This window comes from Ceratotherium simum, chromosome 37, assembly GCF_057802395.1.
Source record: "Ceratotherium simum simum isolate JZ-2026a chromosome 37, ASM5780239v1, whole genome shotgun sequence".
Classification (NCBI taxonomy): Eukaryota; Metazoa; Chordata; class Mammalia; order Perissodactyla; family Rhinocerotidae; genus Ceratotherium; species Ceratotherium simum.
Genome location: NC_141936.1, coordinates 14583550 through 14601487, shown reverse-complemented (window position 1 = coordinate 14601487; position 17938 = coordinate 14583550). Strand labels below are relative to the sequence as shown.

The following is a 17938-nucleotide window of genomic DNA, read 5'->3' as shown; positions in this document are numbered from 1 at the left end:
CAAACCATCCAGTGGTGGCCAGTGAGATCCTGAGCTTGGGCACTCTTCTTTCTGAACCAATTTAGAAAATTTATGTGAATGTTAGAAAAAGCTCATTAAATAATGGTCTTGGAGAATATATTCCAAGAAAAATAAAATTATTAAAAAATATAGGCTCTTTGTTATTTCCCACTCTGGTCTTGTGTATAGCTATGAGAAATTGTAAGGTTTGTCATGAGTAATGTGTGAATTATCCTACTAGAATGTAGCAAGTGCATTTAGAATTATCTTTATGTTGGCAGGTGTGGAGAGCCACGGGAAAAGCAGTTGAAATGGGGAAGAAGAGATGAAAGTAATAGTAGGATTTTGGGGCCACCTCAATTCCATTTGAACCTTCTGGCAGCTACAAACTGTTACATACAACACCCATATTGTCCTGCTTCTCGCTTGTCTTCCTGACTTTCATTTTTTCCCCCACTTGTATTTTATTTCTAAGTGGTTTATAGGTCTGAATCTCAGTAAGAACTGGGGGGAAGAAAGTTGGTCATTATGGTTTTTATGAAATCATGGATTTCTGAAGTTGTGTTGCTTACTTCTTCAGGCTCTTACAAACTGGGCCCAGAACAACATATCAAAGAGGATGTCTCATATTTTCAAAAGTAATAGGCATGTCACATCTTTGGATCTTTCAATTTGAATTTAAGATTGGAGTGGGCAAGCTGGAGAGAGCCCAGAGTTCTTATGAGGGAGTTGTAGGCAACGTGATCATGAAAGCAAGTATGGCTATAAAGTCCATATAGTTCAATAGCAACCTAAGTTATGTAGACGTACTGCTTTTGACAATGGGAGCTCTTTGACATTTCTAGGCAGATAAATGACGTGATGAAAGCAGTTCTCTGGGAACCAATGTCTTGTAGTCGGAGGTCATCACCCCCTCTCTCTGCTCTTCCTATCCCTGTTCCCAGCATTATCCCTCTGTTGGCTGTCTTTCCTCTGAAGCACCCAACTGAAGGGCCTCATGATGGGAGATGCTATAGTGACTTGTGAACTATGGTAGCCTCATATGGCAGAGGCACAGGGACAATCCTGGAATAATTGCCAGCAAAGACTTGATCGCTTTAAATCTTAGCTTTGACTCCACTTCTGAGTGTGACTACTCATGAATACTTATGAATAGAGGAGACTGATGTTGTGGCCCATAGGTGGCTCTTTGAAAGGTAGGTGCTGAGAGGGCCTGGGATGGCAGAACCATTTTCTAAGTAATAACTTCAGTCACTTTCAGGGTGAAAGAATGTACGTTTGTCACAAGTACAGAAGCTTTGTGAGCATTGATTTAGAAAGGATGTTTTTAAACTAGCTGGCTTCCTCAATGGTTAAAACTTTAATTACCATTTAATAAAAAATGCCTTCCAGTTTTCAGACTTGAGCAAACTACATCAAATTGCCCTCATGAGAAGTGGGTTAACAGCAAATAAGAGCCTTAACTTCTGGAAATTAGATTTCATGACTTTTAATTTGAGACCGAAATGGAAGCCCTTGTTTGGTTTCTCTGTGGAACACGTCTTGTACTGGGCACGTCTCTCCCAGCTGACACTTAGATGATCCCAAGTCATCTCGTTTTTAGCTGCTCTTAAGGATGTCTCTTGGGCAGTAAGTAAACAGCTGGGAAGCAGGAGGGAAGAAAATGAGATGGAAGACAAAGGCAGCAAGGAAGGGGCCTGTTTCTTGAGCTCTTGGCTTGGTAGACCATGGGCTACAAGTAACCTGTGTGCTCGTAAGCTGATTTTGAGTTTCTCATACAAGGTGTTCATTGTCTCCTGCCTGTCCCTACTGACCCCATGAAGATTTGGATGAATTTGGCTATAAGGAAAATGGCCACCCTCTTTTGAGGAAATCCAATTATAACAGGAGTCCAATTAGCTTCTGATCAACATTACTAGGGTTCTTCTGAGTACTTGGGGAGTAAGGGCTGGCTTTGAGTTAGGATGAAAGACCTCAAGCTTTAGGTCCGTGTGGCTCAGACACGGAATCATAGAATGAAAGGAAATTTATTTAGATGGTGCAGTTAGGGAGACACAGACCCCAATGCCTGCAGCAGTCTAGGAGGCATTGGAAATGAGTACTTTCTCACTTTGATGGAATCAACAGTACAGAAAACATTTTTCTACTATTTGAAAAGTTTCATTACAGTGAAACGAAAAATAGCAACTGGCACCATGCCTCAGCGTTGAATTACAATGGGGACCAGGCTGAACTGGAAAGACGAGCTTACCTAAAGAGGGCAGAGAAAACTCAGCTCCGGCTAATTGTTGTCAAAGTTTCTCTGATTTCTCAAGAAAAGCCAAACTCTAGGCGCTTTTGCCCTTGCCCTCTCTCTCCCCCTGTGTTTCTCTCTCTCTCTTCTAATATATAATCGAATGATTTGTTTTTTTCACATTGGCTCAAAAATTTAAAATATTGTGCAGTTTGTACAAAATATACCTGTGAGCATGAAGTAGCCCCTATTTCACAGTCCGTGCCCTCTGGTCCTTTCTAACCTGAGGCCCAGACAAGTGAAATGACTTGCCCAGAGCTGGTAGAGAGCAAAGCTGGCTTCAGCACTGAATTATTGTGATCGCCAGTATGTTTCTCCTTCTAGAACAAAGTTATGCTTATATTGGGCAATGCATTCTAGAGGAGAAAAAGTGTATCTTGTATGTACTTTCTCAGCTTTATTCAAAGTTATAAGAACTAAAAATGATTGTTAGCTGTTCCACTAACTATTATTACAGTCTATTCCTTGAGGATTAGCATATTCTGCTTGCCTGTGAAGCTCCCTCTCTTTTGATAGACAAAACAAATGTTTACTGAGATGTGACTTGCCCTAATTTATCTGTGGTCAAGTCCATATGCACTATTAAAAACCAATATTTTGTAATGAAATTAAATTAATGTTAATGTAAGTGATTAAGTGAATATACTTAGTGAAAAACATCAATACATTTGCTGTAATTGAATTTTATCTTGTAATACTGTTTGCCCCTTAGGGGAATGTCACTTTAAGGCATTCTACTTGTAAACTTCTTGTTCATTTAAAAACATAAATTAATTCTGAAACCTGCTCAGAGGTTTTTTCCCTTTATTACAACAATTAGCTTAATCAATTAACAGCTGAAATTGTATCCGTAGTCATTATTAGGTTTAATTGCTGAGAAATATGTTGTGTCTTCTTTATTGGGAAAAATGTATGACAGTTTTTCTTTAACCATTTTACTTTCCAAGGGCAAAGATTTATAATCATAAAATTCCGAATCAGGAATTGTACATATGTGTACATGTGTGTGTGTGTGTGTGTGTGTTTTAAGATTACACATGGTCCTGCCTGTAGACATAGACATAATATTTTTCATATTTGTACATTAATCAGCTTTCTTCTGAAAAGCCTCATCTTGCATTTTCATATATAAATGTCATATATCATATATATCATTTATACTTATATTAGTTGTCCTTCACAACTTTATACAAGTTTTAATGCAGCAATACCTTAAGACAGTTTGAGACACTTTAGAATTATATCACAAATCAACTCTTCCTCATGTAATATTATGATTATTTCTCAGTCATTGCATTTTTATGTATCCTTACGGAGAAGAATCCACTTACTACATCTGTGTATATGCTCTGTGTACATGTATAGAGATGCAAATAGCATGTCGCTCACACCTGGATGGATGGTGTGTTATTGGATAGACAGGTTTCCATTGTATGTGTGATCGTAGTCTTTCACCAGAGAATATTTGCTAAATCACATACAATTGCCCATTTGCATTTTGTATTTGTTCACAAGAGATACAAAGTTATCCTATTTTGACAACTTGCTTTTGTGTTTAGTTTCATCTTGTAATATGAAAATGTGATGCATTTTAAGTGTTTAAAACTTATTTTTCTAGACAATGAAATTTTATTCTTCTCTAAAATTCTGCTACAGTGAAAAATTTATAAAATGGTGGCTCGATGTAATTAGCATCTTCTTTCGTGTTGTTTTGAAAGCCATGCCTGGCCTTTTCCCCTTATGTAGCCTTCCTCTTTTTCGCCTAATGCAACTCATTGAGTCAGCTAACACTTTTGTGCAACCCAGTCAAGGAACACTAACATCTCAGCATACTTGTGAATATACTTGGAGAAGCATAACTATGTGTGGAAGGATTACTATATTGTTTGCTACCATGAAACTAAGGAAAAAAGGTGTTTATTGAAATGAACTTTAGTAGTGGTTGATGAAATAAAAAGAAAAATATCTTTATAAAGATTTCCTTGGTGAAGTACCCAGAGCAGGTACTGTAGCCTCAGCACGCAACTATAGGGAGGTGTTACCAGTGAGTAAGGATTTTGGAAGTGAGACGAGATGGAGCTATTCTTCTACAGCAAGAAGGGAATGATTGTTCTTATTGTTGTTGAAATTGTTATTATTCACCACTTGGACACATGTCTGGTCAGGATGCTCCATCCATTAAGCGTTTTAGTAATAACTTCTTTAAGAAGGGAGCCAGGTGGGAGGTAAAGTGAACAGCAAAGAACAGCCTTGGCAATTCAACACTAGGATATTAAAGACAATCAAGTGACAATATTCTGGGGCCTTATGAGTATTCTTGTAGGTTAGAGGAAAGGAACCTAAACTATCGATACAGGGTCTAATCTGGAGAAAGTAGGTTATCATGTTCTGCTCTGTTGATAATTCCCTTTCACATCCAGTTTGGAATCTGTCTCCAGTGATGCTAAATGATCTTTAACCTCAACTGAACTTGATTTTCTCATATAGAAAACGGTGATCACAGGGTATTGTGAGGCTAAAATGAAATAGAATAGGTGGAGTGTTCACACAGTGCCTTACCTACTGAGAGGAAACACTATGCTTATGTGCCCATGATCTTGATAATAATGAAGATGAGAAGATGGTGGTGGTGACAATAATGGCAAATATAACAGATTATAAGATCAAAGTTTCATGTCTCCACCAAAGTTTTGATGGTTCGTAAATCCTCTAATCTTTCAATCTTTCAGCAGCAAACTTCACCACCTTGATTTAATCTAATACACTTTCCCTTGCCATTGGCTCTATGAAGTGAAAGTACCATAATAATTGTGTGTGTGTGTGTATGTGTGTGTGTGGTTTTTTTCCAGTGTGGGACACTTTAATCATAATTAGGTGTGAGACAATTTGATGTAGTGATAAGGGCACAGACTTTAGCATTTGGTGTATTTAGTCTTGAATTCCAATTCCAATTCTGCTTTCTATTAGGAATATGATGCTGTACATATTACTTAGTCTGTTCAACCCTCAATTTATCATCTAAACATAGCAATAAGGCATACTTATAGAGTTATTAAGCTTTAAAGGAATTGATATATGCTAAGTGCCCAAAGCGAGTCTGGAACATGGTTTATGCACAATAAATCAGGGTTGCTGCTATTATTACATTTTTGATGTTTTTATGATTATTACTTTTGACAATCCTTCACTCCAAAGTCACTTGATCGAAGGTGACTATAACTTGCTAACTTATTTTAGAACTTTCAGAAAATCATTCAAAAATGTTTTGAGATTATTCCTTGAGACCAAACAAGAATCTTAATATAGGAGATTTTATTAGCTGTAGGCCACCATTTTTTCTTCATTGGCATTATTGACACATGTGTTTCTTCAGTAAAACTTTTATAATTTTATTTTTTAAACAATATGATAACCAGAAGACCTGTAGAAAGTGTCGATAATTTAATCATAGATGTGTGGTATATACATATGTGCACAAATATGCATGCAAATAATGCATATATACACACATATACGATATATACTTTTATACACACATGTACACACACATTCATAAATATATATGAAATGTATGTATGTATGCATGTATACATGTTTGTGTGTGTGTGTGTGGATATGATAGGCTTCCAGACAGCCTTCAAAACAGATTTTTATTTTCTTTTAATGAAATATAATGATTCTTTTAAATATAATTGTGAAATATTTTCCTAAGTGAGACACTTTAGAAAACTTTGTTATAATATATTGCAACCTTGGAAGACTATATTTGTCCAAAATATGCATCATTTGAAGCAGGTAAATGAAGCAGTATATTTTTTTGCAAAAGACTGATTAGGTGTATATATGTGTGTATTCATATAGGTTTATGTTTCATGAAGATAATGATTACATCAGGGTGATTTGAAGAGGGGAAGTACAAGTTTTTCACTTAGACATTATTTTCTTTAAGGTAGAACTGATATGCATATTCTAATGATTGAAAGTTTCACGCCAGCTACGACCTCATAAAATGAAATTATAGGATTACTTATAGTACAGGATTACTTATAGAATTTGAAATACGACATAACCATTATGATTGATAAGTATATGCTTAAACAATTGATTAAACATTTGAAATAAATAAAAGTAGATTCTCACCTCATGAAGAATTAAAAAGTAAAATTTGTCCTTTAATGGTTTAACCTTTTGTCTTATTTTTCTTACTAAATATAGTTTTCCTTCCTAAGCAACATACTTTTAGCAACAAAGAAGAATATAAACAAATTAAGTAAAAGATGAATTAAAGAGTCCAATAAAACCATAAACCATGAAAAATATAAAGAATTATATTTATAGGTTATCAAAAAGACAGGAACTTTAAAGAATAAAAAATGGGGAAATTTAAAAAAATCAGTTGATTTGACTACATAAAAATTAGAAACATCTGTCTGTAATAACATAAATGACTATAAAGTGTCAAACATCGGAAATTATGATGATAAAATATAAATACCCCAAATTTATAAATAATTATAAATTAGTTGAGTAAGCCTACCACCTCATTAGAAAAAATAAATTAATTAAGGTCATGGATCAACTCTTCTTTTATTAAACATTTGTGAAATATTAAAGCTCATTCAACTCACTATTAATAAAAGTAAATGTTGAAATCCAAGAGTTCTTTTAGACACATAAAATTTACAAAGTTTTTTTGCCTGCTTCCTATTTCTTTTGGTAACACAGCTCAGTGCTAATGAAGATGTGGTATGAGTCCCACCCTGCTTATGGGAATGGAAAATGGCTTAACTTTTCTGGAAGACAAATAGACTCTATTTGTACCAAGAGCCTTAAAATGTCCTCAGCCTTTGACCTGAGAATTACTGTGTGAGTAACTTTCTGAAGAAAAGAAAATCATGAAGTATTGAAACATTATTTACACCATTTAAAAAATGAAAACCAACCGAATGTGAGCCATTATGAAATGGATAAATAAAGATACATATTCATAATGAATAATTTATTTTTATTATTATGTCTTGAAAAAAGTATTTAAGACTATAACTGTAATAATAAGAAAAATGAAAGGATATAAAATTTTATATATAGTATAATCACCAGTTTTAAAAATGATATAATTTATATATATATGTAAAATGGTTATATATACATGTAAGATATGATTAGACATATATAATTTATATGTAAGGACATATACTAAACTTTTTGTATGGTGGTATCACAGATGATTTTTACTTATATTACTATTATCCATATTTTGTAGAATAGGCATATATTACTTTTACAATCAGAAAAAATTAGTGAAAAAAATCTACCTCTCAAACTAGTCACTTTCAAATTTTATTTCAATGAAGCTTTAACTATTTAAAATATTATGAGACTTCTTTGGGGGTACTGACTTAGGATTCCAGACATACAAAAATAGTGTAAACAGGATCTCTGCTTTCCAGAAGATCAGAATGTTGTACAAACACAATGTTCATAGCGTGGTGTAAGGGGTCTGGTGACTGCAGGAAGTAATGAGGGAATGAATGAAGGCTACGCCAGCAATAAGCCAGCCTGGCTATCAGAGTCATGGAGGATCTCAGAATGGACTCTTGCTGCATCTAGCTTGACTTTGAAAGCATAAGTGGGATTTCACATGAAACATGAGGCTGCAGGGAGGAAGAGAGTTCCAGAAGGAGGAAACAACTTGAGCTAAAGAATGGGAGGAAGTACTGTGCCCGCGGTGTTGGGTGAGTTGTGAGTTGTCAGGTATGACTGGAGTAGGAAGTAAATGGATGGGGTAAAATAAATGAGCCAGAAAAGGCAATGTTGAAGCTCACTGTGATGGACCTGGAGCATTCATTGTTTTCTGTAGGTAAAGGGGAATCATTGAGCCAATAGGATTTGATGGGGGCTTCACAGAGAGCATTTGGGCAGAAGTGTGGATGGTGGAGTAGAAGTGGCCTGTAGATGGAACATTAGGGGCAATCTCAATGGTCCAGGAACTGAACCAAGAAAACAACACTGGCAACGTAAAGGATGACGACAGATTTGAGAAACATTTCTGACGTAGAATGAACTGGACCATTTTTGGACCATTTGAATGCAGCTACCCGAGATCTACCTTATCCAGAACCTAGAGTCAGAATCTCTGGGGATAGTGCCTAACAATTTACGTTGTAACAAATTCCCAAGGGAGCCTGAAAGCATACTAAGCTTTAGGGAGCATCCGTTTGTCACTTGACCTGAGCCAAAGGGCCAAGGATTCTGAGACCCCGGAATTCAAAGGATTTGAGTACTTGAGACCCTTAAAAGTTTCAAAGACCACAGAGTCTGAGAGAGATGTTTTCAGCTGTAGAACACCCAGATTATGACTTGCATGGCATTGAGAGCCGAGTTTAAAGTTAGATGCCTCCTGGGATTCAAAAATCCCATGAAGTATATTTTTTTAACCTTGTACAATTTGTGATGTTGTTGGATTCAACTGATCCAAAGTGGAGTCAAATCATTCATTAAATCAAAAATTTCAAAAGCTCCTTTCCTGAAAACACTCAGAGGGCATTACACTTCTGGTCTTCCATTTGTTCATTCATTCATTCATTTCATAAACATTTTTAGAAACTTCCCCTGTGCTAAAGGCTAAGGGTGTGGGGATTCACAACAGAGCCCCTGTCTTCAAAGGACTCACAGTCTACTGGGAGTAGAGGAGCTTGTATTTTTTGTGTCTGCTTTGTAGTAGATGCTAAATTATTACATGCAATCCTCCCAACAAACCTGAGGTCTTATTATTTTCGTTTTACACGTAAAGAAACAAGGTCTCAGAAGATTAAGTGACTTGTCCCAGATCTCACAACTAATAAGTGGTAAAACCGGGTCATCTTAAGGCTTATTAACTTATAATTTTTAAATCTTTTTGATGAGTGAGTTTTACATAACTGGTCATGTAAGCAGGCACAGATATGTAAAAACAAATAGCATATATGGCTTAAAATAACAGCATGTGACGCTTTTCATTACATGCCTAGTAGTTGATCAGAGATTTTACAGTGATGAGGATCTTCAGATGTAGAAAAGGAAAGGCGGGGTTAATGTACATTCATGATTCAAAAGCAACTCTGAAATCAAGATGTGGTTCTCATTTTATCCATGTATATCTCAAAGCTAAATTAGACATGTGAAATAAACACTGCAATTCCAGTACACACCTCAGGTGTAAACTTGCCTAATAATTCTTTCACAAACATAAGTACTGAGTCAACATTGCTGATAAATGAGGGAGGATTACAAGTGAATAATTTAAAAAGCACCCAATCAATAGATCAAAATTAAAGATGAAAAAAAATATATAGGCAAAAAACTATGGAAAAAGCTAAAGCTATACCAAAGGTGCTATTATTTCAAATAATATCATCAGGTCCAAAAGCTAGGAACATTTTACACATAATCTTTAATTGTTATAATGTCTCAGGCGAGACAACGAGATAAATAACTTGTACGTTACCAAAGTGAGACTCGAAAGCCAGGATGAAATGCAGGCCCAATGGATCTGAAAAGTTCCTGCTTTTTTTAGTATTGCGCACTTATACTATATTTTTGGTATTGAACACTTATATTATCTTTTTTTTTTTTTTTTTTAGTATTACCCACTTGTATCATCTGTTCAAATAGCTTCATTCTGGCCTTCATAAGAAAGAAAAAAAAATCATTTATTCCAGAATCACCTCCTGACCTTGAATTTATGCTTTTCAAAGTCGAATAAATGGTGTTTATAAGTAATTGTAAAGTCACAGGGATTATTTGACTGTACCTTTTAAACACTTACCATAGAAAATACTATGATGTTGGGACACCTCTAATGCTTTCAAAGTATCAATTATTTTATAACAGTTACATCGAGCAAGTGTTAATCGTTCAAAGAAAAAGATTTTTTTTTCTATGTAGTGATTAAGTAACATGGATTTGATCTCTTGTTATTTGATAGCTAAATAGTAAAGCAATTTTATTAGTGAATTTGCTGACAAGTGCAGAAAATTATAACCCTTCCTTCTCTAGGTTATGTTAATTCCAAAAGGTTTATTGAGGGCCTATGTTGTTGCTTACAGTATGTAAAGCTGACTCCTTCCCTCCGAAATGTAGTCGGAAAAAAAGAGAAGAAATATAGTTCACTAAAATTATTTTTTAAAAAGTTCTCAAAATGCTTTTATGTTGAAGTTGAATCACCACAGTGGCATATCACAGACAAGCAAATAACCACTTCAGGGTTATTAAAAGAAAGGGTTGACCTTATATTAAATCCCTTATCTAGAGAATTTAAACCAGATTATCCACTGTATTTCTTTAATCCCAACATTCCTCTTTTTCCTTATAATGATGAAATTGTAAAATGAATCATCAACATGCCCAAATAATTTCTCTAAACTAATTGTCAGAGCTGATTTCAAATCTAAGTCTCATCTGTATGATTTATCTAGTGGGCCAAACTTGGTATGAAAAATATTGTAAGTGCATATGATTCAATGCTCTTGATTTTGTTTTAAAGCCCTTTTTATAGGACCAGTACTGACATTAATCTTTTTGGTTCTCTATCAGGCAGTTCTAATAGACATGTATTTTAAGGGCTAATTGGCCATTTACTTAGTAGGTCAGCAAACTTTTTCTGTAAAGGGCCAGATAGTAAATATTTTAGGCTTTGTGGGCCATCTGGTCTCTGTCTCTACTACTCAGATTTATAGTGTGAAAGCAGCCATAGACAATATGTCAACAAATGGGCATGTCTGTGTGCCAGTTAAAACTTTATATACACTGACATCTGAATTTTTTTTTTTTTAGTGAGGATTATTGGCCCTGAGCTAACATCTGTTGCCAGTCTTCCTCTTTTTTGCTTGAGGAAGATTATCCCTGAGCTAACATCTGTGCCAATCTTCCTCTACTTGTATGTGGGACGCCACCACAGCATGGCTTCATGAGCAGTCTGTAGGTCTGCGCTTGGGATCCGAACCCGCGAACCCCAGGCCACCGAATCAGAGTGCGCAAAGTTAACCACTACGTCACCGGGCCGGCCCGACATTTGAATTTTGTGTAATTTTTACATGGCATGAAATATTCTTCTTTTGTTTTTTTTTTTTTTTCAACTATTTAAAAATGTCAAACAAAATCTCTTGCTCATGGGCTGTGTAAAAACAGGCAGTAGGTTGTATTTGGGAAGTGGGTTGTACTTTGCCAACCTCTGTCCATTTTCTTGAAGATATATGTAAAAAAAACCATTGTACTTACATGTTATTCTTTAGGTACATTTTTAAAATAAAGAATCAACCTCTTTGCCCACTAAGTGGGAGAGGAAGAATATTTTCAATGAGAGCACTGACACCTCTGGCTGACCCCATGAGTCCTAACGACAGGATCAGTGCATGTACAGGTGCCTCGCTACCTCCCATAGTTCCTGAAGAAGTTACTTCCCCTTCTCAAATCGCACCAGCTGGCCTTCATGCTTGCTCTGTCTTATTGCCCCACTAATGCTATCCATGCTCTCCTGGAGAAATTTTCTGCAGGATAAAGGGAAAATTCAGAGAAATTTGGTAATTCTAACTTCCTTTTCAGACAGATTAAAGCTTATCCTCTTCATACTGGAAATGATGATTTCTCACAAAATGGTCTATCAGGATTGGAGAAATTGGCACAGAGATTGATGTGGAACTGATAGATTTTTGTCCCCCAGAGCATCTGAAAATTAGTATTGGTATTGGGTCTATTGTTTAAGAAATTAAATTTTATTCACAAGTCTAAGGACTCATAGCTGAACTTAATTCCAAGGCCCACAAGACACGTGCTTGGCATTGCTTCATCTCCTAAATCTTTGATAAATTATTATTTTTTACATGCTAACTCGTGAGGCACACAAATCAAAATCAATAGAGATATACATGCTTGTATCAGTTTTATTCTGGTATCATTTTTAGTGTTGAAATGCTCCAAGTGCTTACTTCAGAGTCTTTTTTTTTTCCTCTTTATGATTTACATATTTTGGAAAATCAGTATTTTAAATAAATAGTATGGAGATTTATTATTGGATGATATTACTATTCCTTTGTTCTTTGGGTAAAATATACTCAATATTAGGAAGTGCTTAGTTTATTTTCAATTATTATTGAAGTGAATCAAAGAGTCCTCATTTATGTTATTCTTGATGCATTGCAGGATCAGTAGACAAGATCATTAACAATGTATGCGGCTTTACAGTTTCCCAGTCTTTTTGCATGCTTTATTTAGTTCACTGCCTCCTATAAACACGTGAAGTATGAAGTATGTACCAATATACATAATGTATATATAAAGTATGTACTATATACGTAAAATGTATATATGAAGTATATACAAATATATATGTTATGTATATATGAATTATGTACCCATATATATATAATGTATATAGGAAGTATATACAAGTCAGAGAGATATATGACTTTTCAATGTCACACAACAATCAAAATCCCAATCAAGTCATTTAACTTTTTCCGTTATAACATGTTGCTTCCATCTAAAGAATGAAAGATACAGTTACAACTAGCATTTGGAAAGAATACGGTCTCTTTATGTGATTTTCAAAAATATACTTTTTTGAATTTTATAATTGTTTTAAATTTACAGAAAGGCTGCAAAGCTTGCACAGAGGGTTCCTCTACACCCCACACCCAGTTTCCCGTTTTGTTAATATCTACAATACCGTGGTGCATTTGTCACATCTAATGAATCAATATTGGTATACTATTATTAAAGCCCATACTTTATTTGGATTTCCTTAGTCTTTGTCTGTTTCAGGATCCCTTCCAGGATACCACATTAATTAATTTTAGTGATCATGTCTCCCCTTTCCTTATTTTGGATGACCTTGACAGTTTTGAGGATTACTGGACTGGCATTTTTAGAATGTCTCTCAGTTTGCGTTTGTCTGGTGTTTTTCTCATGGTTAGACTGGATTGATGGGTTTTTGAGAGAAAGACCACAGAGGTAATGTGCCTTTATCACATTATATCAAGGGTACATACTATCAACATCACTTATCACTGTTGATCACCTGATGTGGTGTAGGTGGTGTCTACCAGGTTTCTCCACTGTTAACTTTCTCTCTTCCCCCTTTTCACACTGTACTTGATTTTATCTCCATTAACTTATTAGCCAAGAATATTGCCTCATTGAATCATGTTAATATGAAAATCTTATCCAGAGATGTAAGCATGTTAATATTAATTGAACAATTGTTTTATAATTGTCTCTCAATATATACTTGTTGTTGTAAATCAAATCCCAGAGTTCTTTCAACTACAGGGTGAAGTGGAATGGGATTTTACAGCTAAACTTAAACCAGATATGAAGAATTTGGTGGTAAAACAAAAAAAATAGGAAAGTCGTGCAATATTTTATGGGTAGTATTCTTAACACACTTCGTGTAATTGCTAAACGTGCCATTTGTTCGGTACAAAAGAATGAGTTGAAGCACGACATCTTACTATCAGAGTGAAATGTAATTTTAGACACATTTTAGGGGGAGGGATTCTGCCATGTAAATGGCCATAGTAGGAACTTTGGAGTTCAATTCCAGGAGTTAAAAAGAATGTGCACTCTCTAGAAAGAAATATTGAAAAATATGTGCTATTGAAAAGTAAATATGGAAAGATTTGTCTTCCCCCAAGTGAATCACATTCCTCATTCATTCATCTCATCTTAAATAGTAATAATTTTCTTGGGTATTTTAAATGAGAAAAAAATGTGTGATAGCAGATTTAACATGAGAAGATTCTAGACCAGACTCGATAGATTTGTTAAAATATTTATTTTTTTTTAATTTTGAATTGGCTATCTTCTAACAACCTGTATTTGAATTCTGTTGGAATATCTAGCCCTCTTTCATATATTGGACACTGCTCTCTTATGGAATTTGTATTCCTTATACATCTGGCCACCAAAAGAAGATGGTTTAACATTATAGAGTCAGTCTGAAAAAAAGGGTTGATTTCTTTCTGTTAATATTTTAAACCATCATATCAATCAAGTGGACATACAACGTTTTTAAAATAAAAATGTAAAGAATATGAAAACCATACTTTATAACTCTTTATTCTTAGATTTCTTTAGATTTTTAAAGAATAGATTATTCTTGATCAATTTACACACATATAGCGTGAACTTCTAATTGACAGAAAACACACATTTATTATAGGTAATGTAATGCAGTTATACATACATGAAATGTAATGACAACTATGAAATATATTGGTGACACTGTTGTCAGAGAAATCCAGGAAAATTTTTATTTTGCAGTGACATGTACTCATTCACAACCTTAAAATATTAAAGGACATTAAGTAATAAATGATTAAATGTTTGTGTGGACCAGTAAATACAATGCAAATATTGAAGTGATGCTGTAAATATCTTACCTTAAAGAAGGTTGGAGGTTTTGCAATTTCATTGGAATGTGTAAAATCCAGTGAGATTTTACTAAGACAAAATTTATCTGGAGAGTTTTCCGAGAGGCGACAAAAACTGTTCAATGATGATGGCTTCTATTCATTCGTAAAACTTTTATTGAGAGCTTACTAATTCTGTTCTGCATGTTGGGGCTACTGAGATGGATGGGATTTGGGGTCTGCCTTCTGGGAATTCTGTGTTATAAATTCCACTTATAACAGTTTACAGTCACTCAATAAATTTTGCTTGTATTTCCACCAAAATAGAGTTACTGTATTTTTATTGTGTAGATTATCAAGTTATAAGATATTACAAATATTTTGAAAAATTTCTGAGCCATTTTAGCAATCTCCTGTTGGGACAAAAACTTGTTGGTTAGATTAACTCAACAAACATCTAGAATTTCGTTTATCAAGTGAACACCCACGGCCAAGGCCCTGAGCCTTAGGCTAGAGGACACCAAAAGGCATGAAACATAACCCATCCTTTCAAGGAACTTTATATCAGGTTAGGTACATACAAGATATTTATCCAAGAATGTCATCTTCTGGACTCCGAGTCCAAGCCATTAATTTTGATTTATTAGATAAGCACTTTTTATTCACGCATAAAGCCATTATTGCATTTTTTGTGTAGCATCTGGAAATGGCAGTACACACAACAATATTATTATAATTTCTAGATAATATTCGGGAGATGGAGCATGCTTTAATAGAAAGAATATTCACTTTGGACTCAGATAGATTTGAATTTGATAGAAGTTTATATCACAGCTAATAAGCTAAGATCTTGATCTAGCTCCTTAAACTTTCTGAGACTCAGCTTTCTCACTTGTAGTGTGTAGATAAATCCTGACTTTCAGTGTGGTTGGGAGGATTCAATGTAAGTAGAGCTCTTTACACATGCTTGACAGAGAGGAGGTATGAAAAACTGCTAGGTATTTGTCAGTATTAAAATAATAATACTTGGGCAATGGCTTAATGTTTTTAAAAATGACTTCACCTTCATTATCTAATTTAATCTTTACACAAACTTCTGAAATTGAGATATTATCAATTCAGTTATTCAGATAAAGAAACCAAGAAGTGGAGTGACTAGGGGAAATTTCACACATCCAGGCTTTGAATCTTTGTCTTCTAGCTTTAGGTCCTGCTCTCTCCATAAAGGAGTAGGAATCCTGTGAATTTGACTTTGCCTTGTTCATACCAAAACCTTCCTGCCTGATTTTGGGCAAGATATATAACTTCTGGAAGTCTTAGCTTCCTCATGTGTACATTGAAGACACTGTACTAATTTACCTTCCCAGTCCTTCTCAGTTCTGCATATACGTTGAGAGCCTGTACAGTGTAGTTGTTAAAGCATGGTGTTAGAGATGAACTCTTGGGTTCAAATCCTGACTCTGCCATTTGTTGGCTCTGTAACCTTAGGCAAGTTACTAAATCTCTTTAAGTCTCATTTTACTCATCATTATGGGTTAATAAATAGCACTTACTTGAGAGCCTCGTCGTTGTGAGAAATACATGAATTAAACTATGCAAAGTACTTAAAATGAGATCTGGTATAGAGTAAGTGTTATATAAGTATTTGCTTCGATTATTATCCTAAAATTGTAACATCAAATTTGATGATTACAAGTGAGCTAATTTAACCCTTCAAATCATACAGTGGATTTGCTTAAACAATTAAGTGGAAGCCTCCCCGTCTTGGGCTCAGGGCCCAATTACATTGCTGTCCTTGTGTGACAGACTCAACTTGCTAGCTCTGTTCTAAAGAACAGATATTGGTGGACATGGCCACAGATACCTGGAAGTAATGTTTATGTGTCCAGAAACATATGTTTGTCAATATATAGTCAGCATCGAGTCTTCTTCTGGTACACAATTGACTCGATGAATGTTTTTCTCTGAAGTCCTGGAACTAATTGAGATCTGTGTCAATATGATTGAAGAGGCCAATGATTCTTGGACATTTGCTGAAGCATCAAAAAGTATAGCAAAAACTTCTTTGCAAAAGAATTATTTAAGCATTTCAGTTCCAAGCATTAGACGTAGACTGAAAGTCATTTTGGTAGAAGAATTATTAAAAATCTTAATTCTATATGTTATTTATGAACAAACCCAAGTTTTATTTCAAGAATAAAATGTCCGTTAAAATATTCAAAATATATCACATTCATGTTAGATATCACTGAAAAGTAATTTCAATAATTGAACTTAGACATATTGGGACCTCTAAGATGGGGTCAACATAAAAGTAATAGCTAAATATTTGGCAAATTGCTTAAAAATATTAAAAGAAAAGGTTTATTTCAATATTGTGGCATTTTAGAACATATTGGCTAAACATTCATACCCAAATTATTGTTTAATAATATCACAATGTTTACTAATTTAAGTACACATTTTATTTATCGTTTCCATACTTTAATTTCGCTTGGTCAGAATTACAAAGATATAGAAACGGCTGACATGTTTCGAAACAACTACTAGCACAGTGCAAAAAAAATCTGCTTTCATTCCATTTTTTTCTTCTGTATTCACTCTTTCTTTTTTGCTAGGTGGCATGCATGCAGTGGTTTCATGGAGACCATACAATGCTTGAGATGATTGAGAAAAAACGTTGCTTGTGCAAAGAAATAAAGGCTAGACAGAAAACGGAAAAGGGCCTTTGCAAACAGGATAGCATGCCTATCCTACCCAGCTGGAAGAAGAATGCAGGTGCAAAGAAGTACAGTCCTCCACCCTATTCCAAACAGCAAACGGTATTCTGGGATACTGCCATTTGACTGTATACAAGATGGCGCCAGCTCCGCGTTACTTAACACGAAGAGGGAGGTCGACTCGGTCATGTGATAAGTAACTGTTCCATATCTTTTCTGTTGGAATGGAATGCCAGCACTTCCCTGGAAAACCCATGGGAATCTGTGCCTACTCATGGCAAGTTCAAGAAAAAATGTATATTTCCTTGCAATTAAGGCACATGTATTTATCCCGGATTATTTTGAATCCAGAAAATATTAAGATGTAAATATTTTACTAGTTTATGGGTGAAACCTGAAATAATACACATTATACGTATAAATTACAGAAATATCAAAAGTTTTACTATATGATATAATTTCGGTATTAACTGGTTTGTTATCTCTTTTATATGTAATCCCTTGATGCCTTTTATTATTAATTTTTGCATTTAAAA

General features: G+C 34.7%; 1 protein-coding gene across 1 annotated transcript in view; it reads left to right on the top strand.

Annotated features, from left to right (window-relative positions):
- Positions 1 to 17528, top strand: part of NYAP2 (neuronal tyrosine-phosphorylated phosphoinositide-3-kinase adaptor 2) — a 245581-nt gene extending 228053 nt beyond the window's left edge. Inside the window, exon 6 of the mRNA XM_087424529.1 lies at positions 17301 to 17528. Coding sequence (XP_087280655.1) covers positions 17301 to 17528 — 228 coding nt within the window. The remainder of the gene's footprint in view (positions 1 to 17300) is intronic.
- Positions 17529 to 17938: the final 410 nt, after the last annotated feature.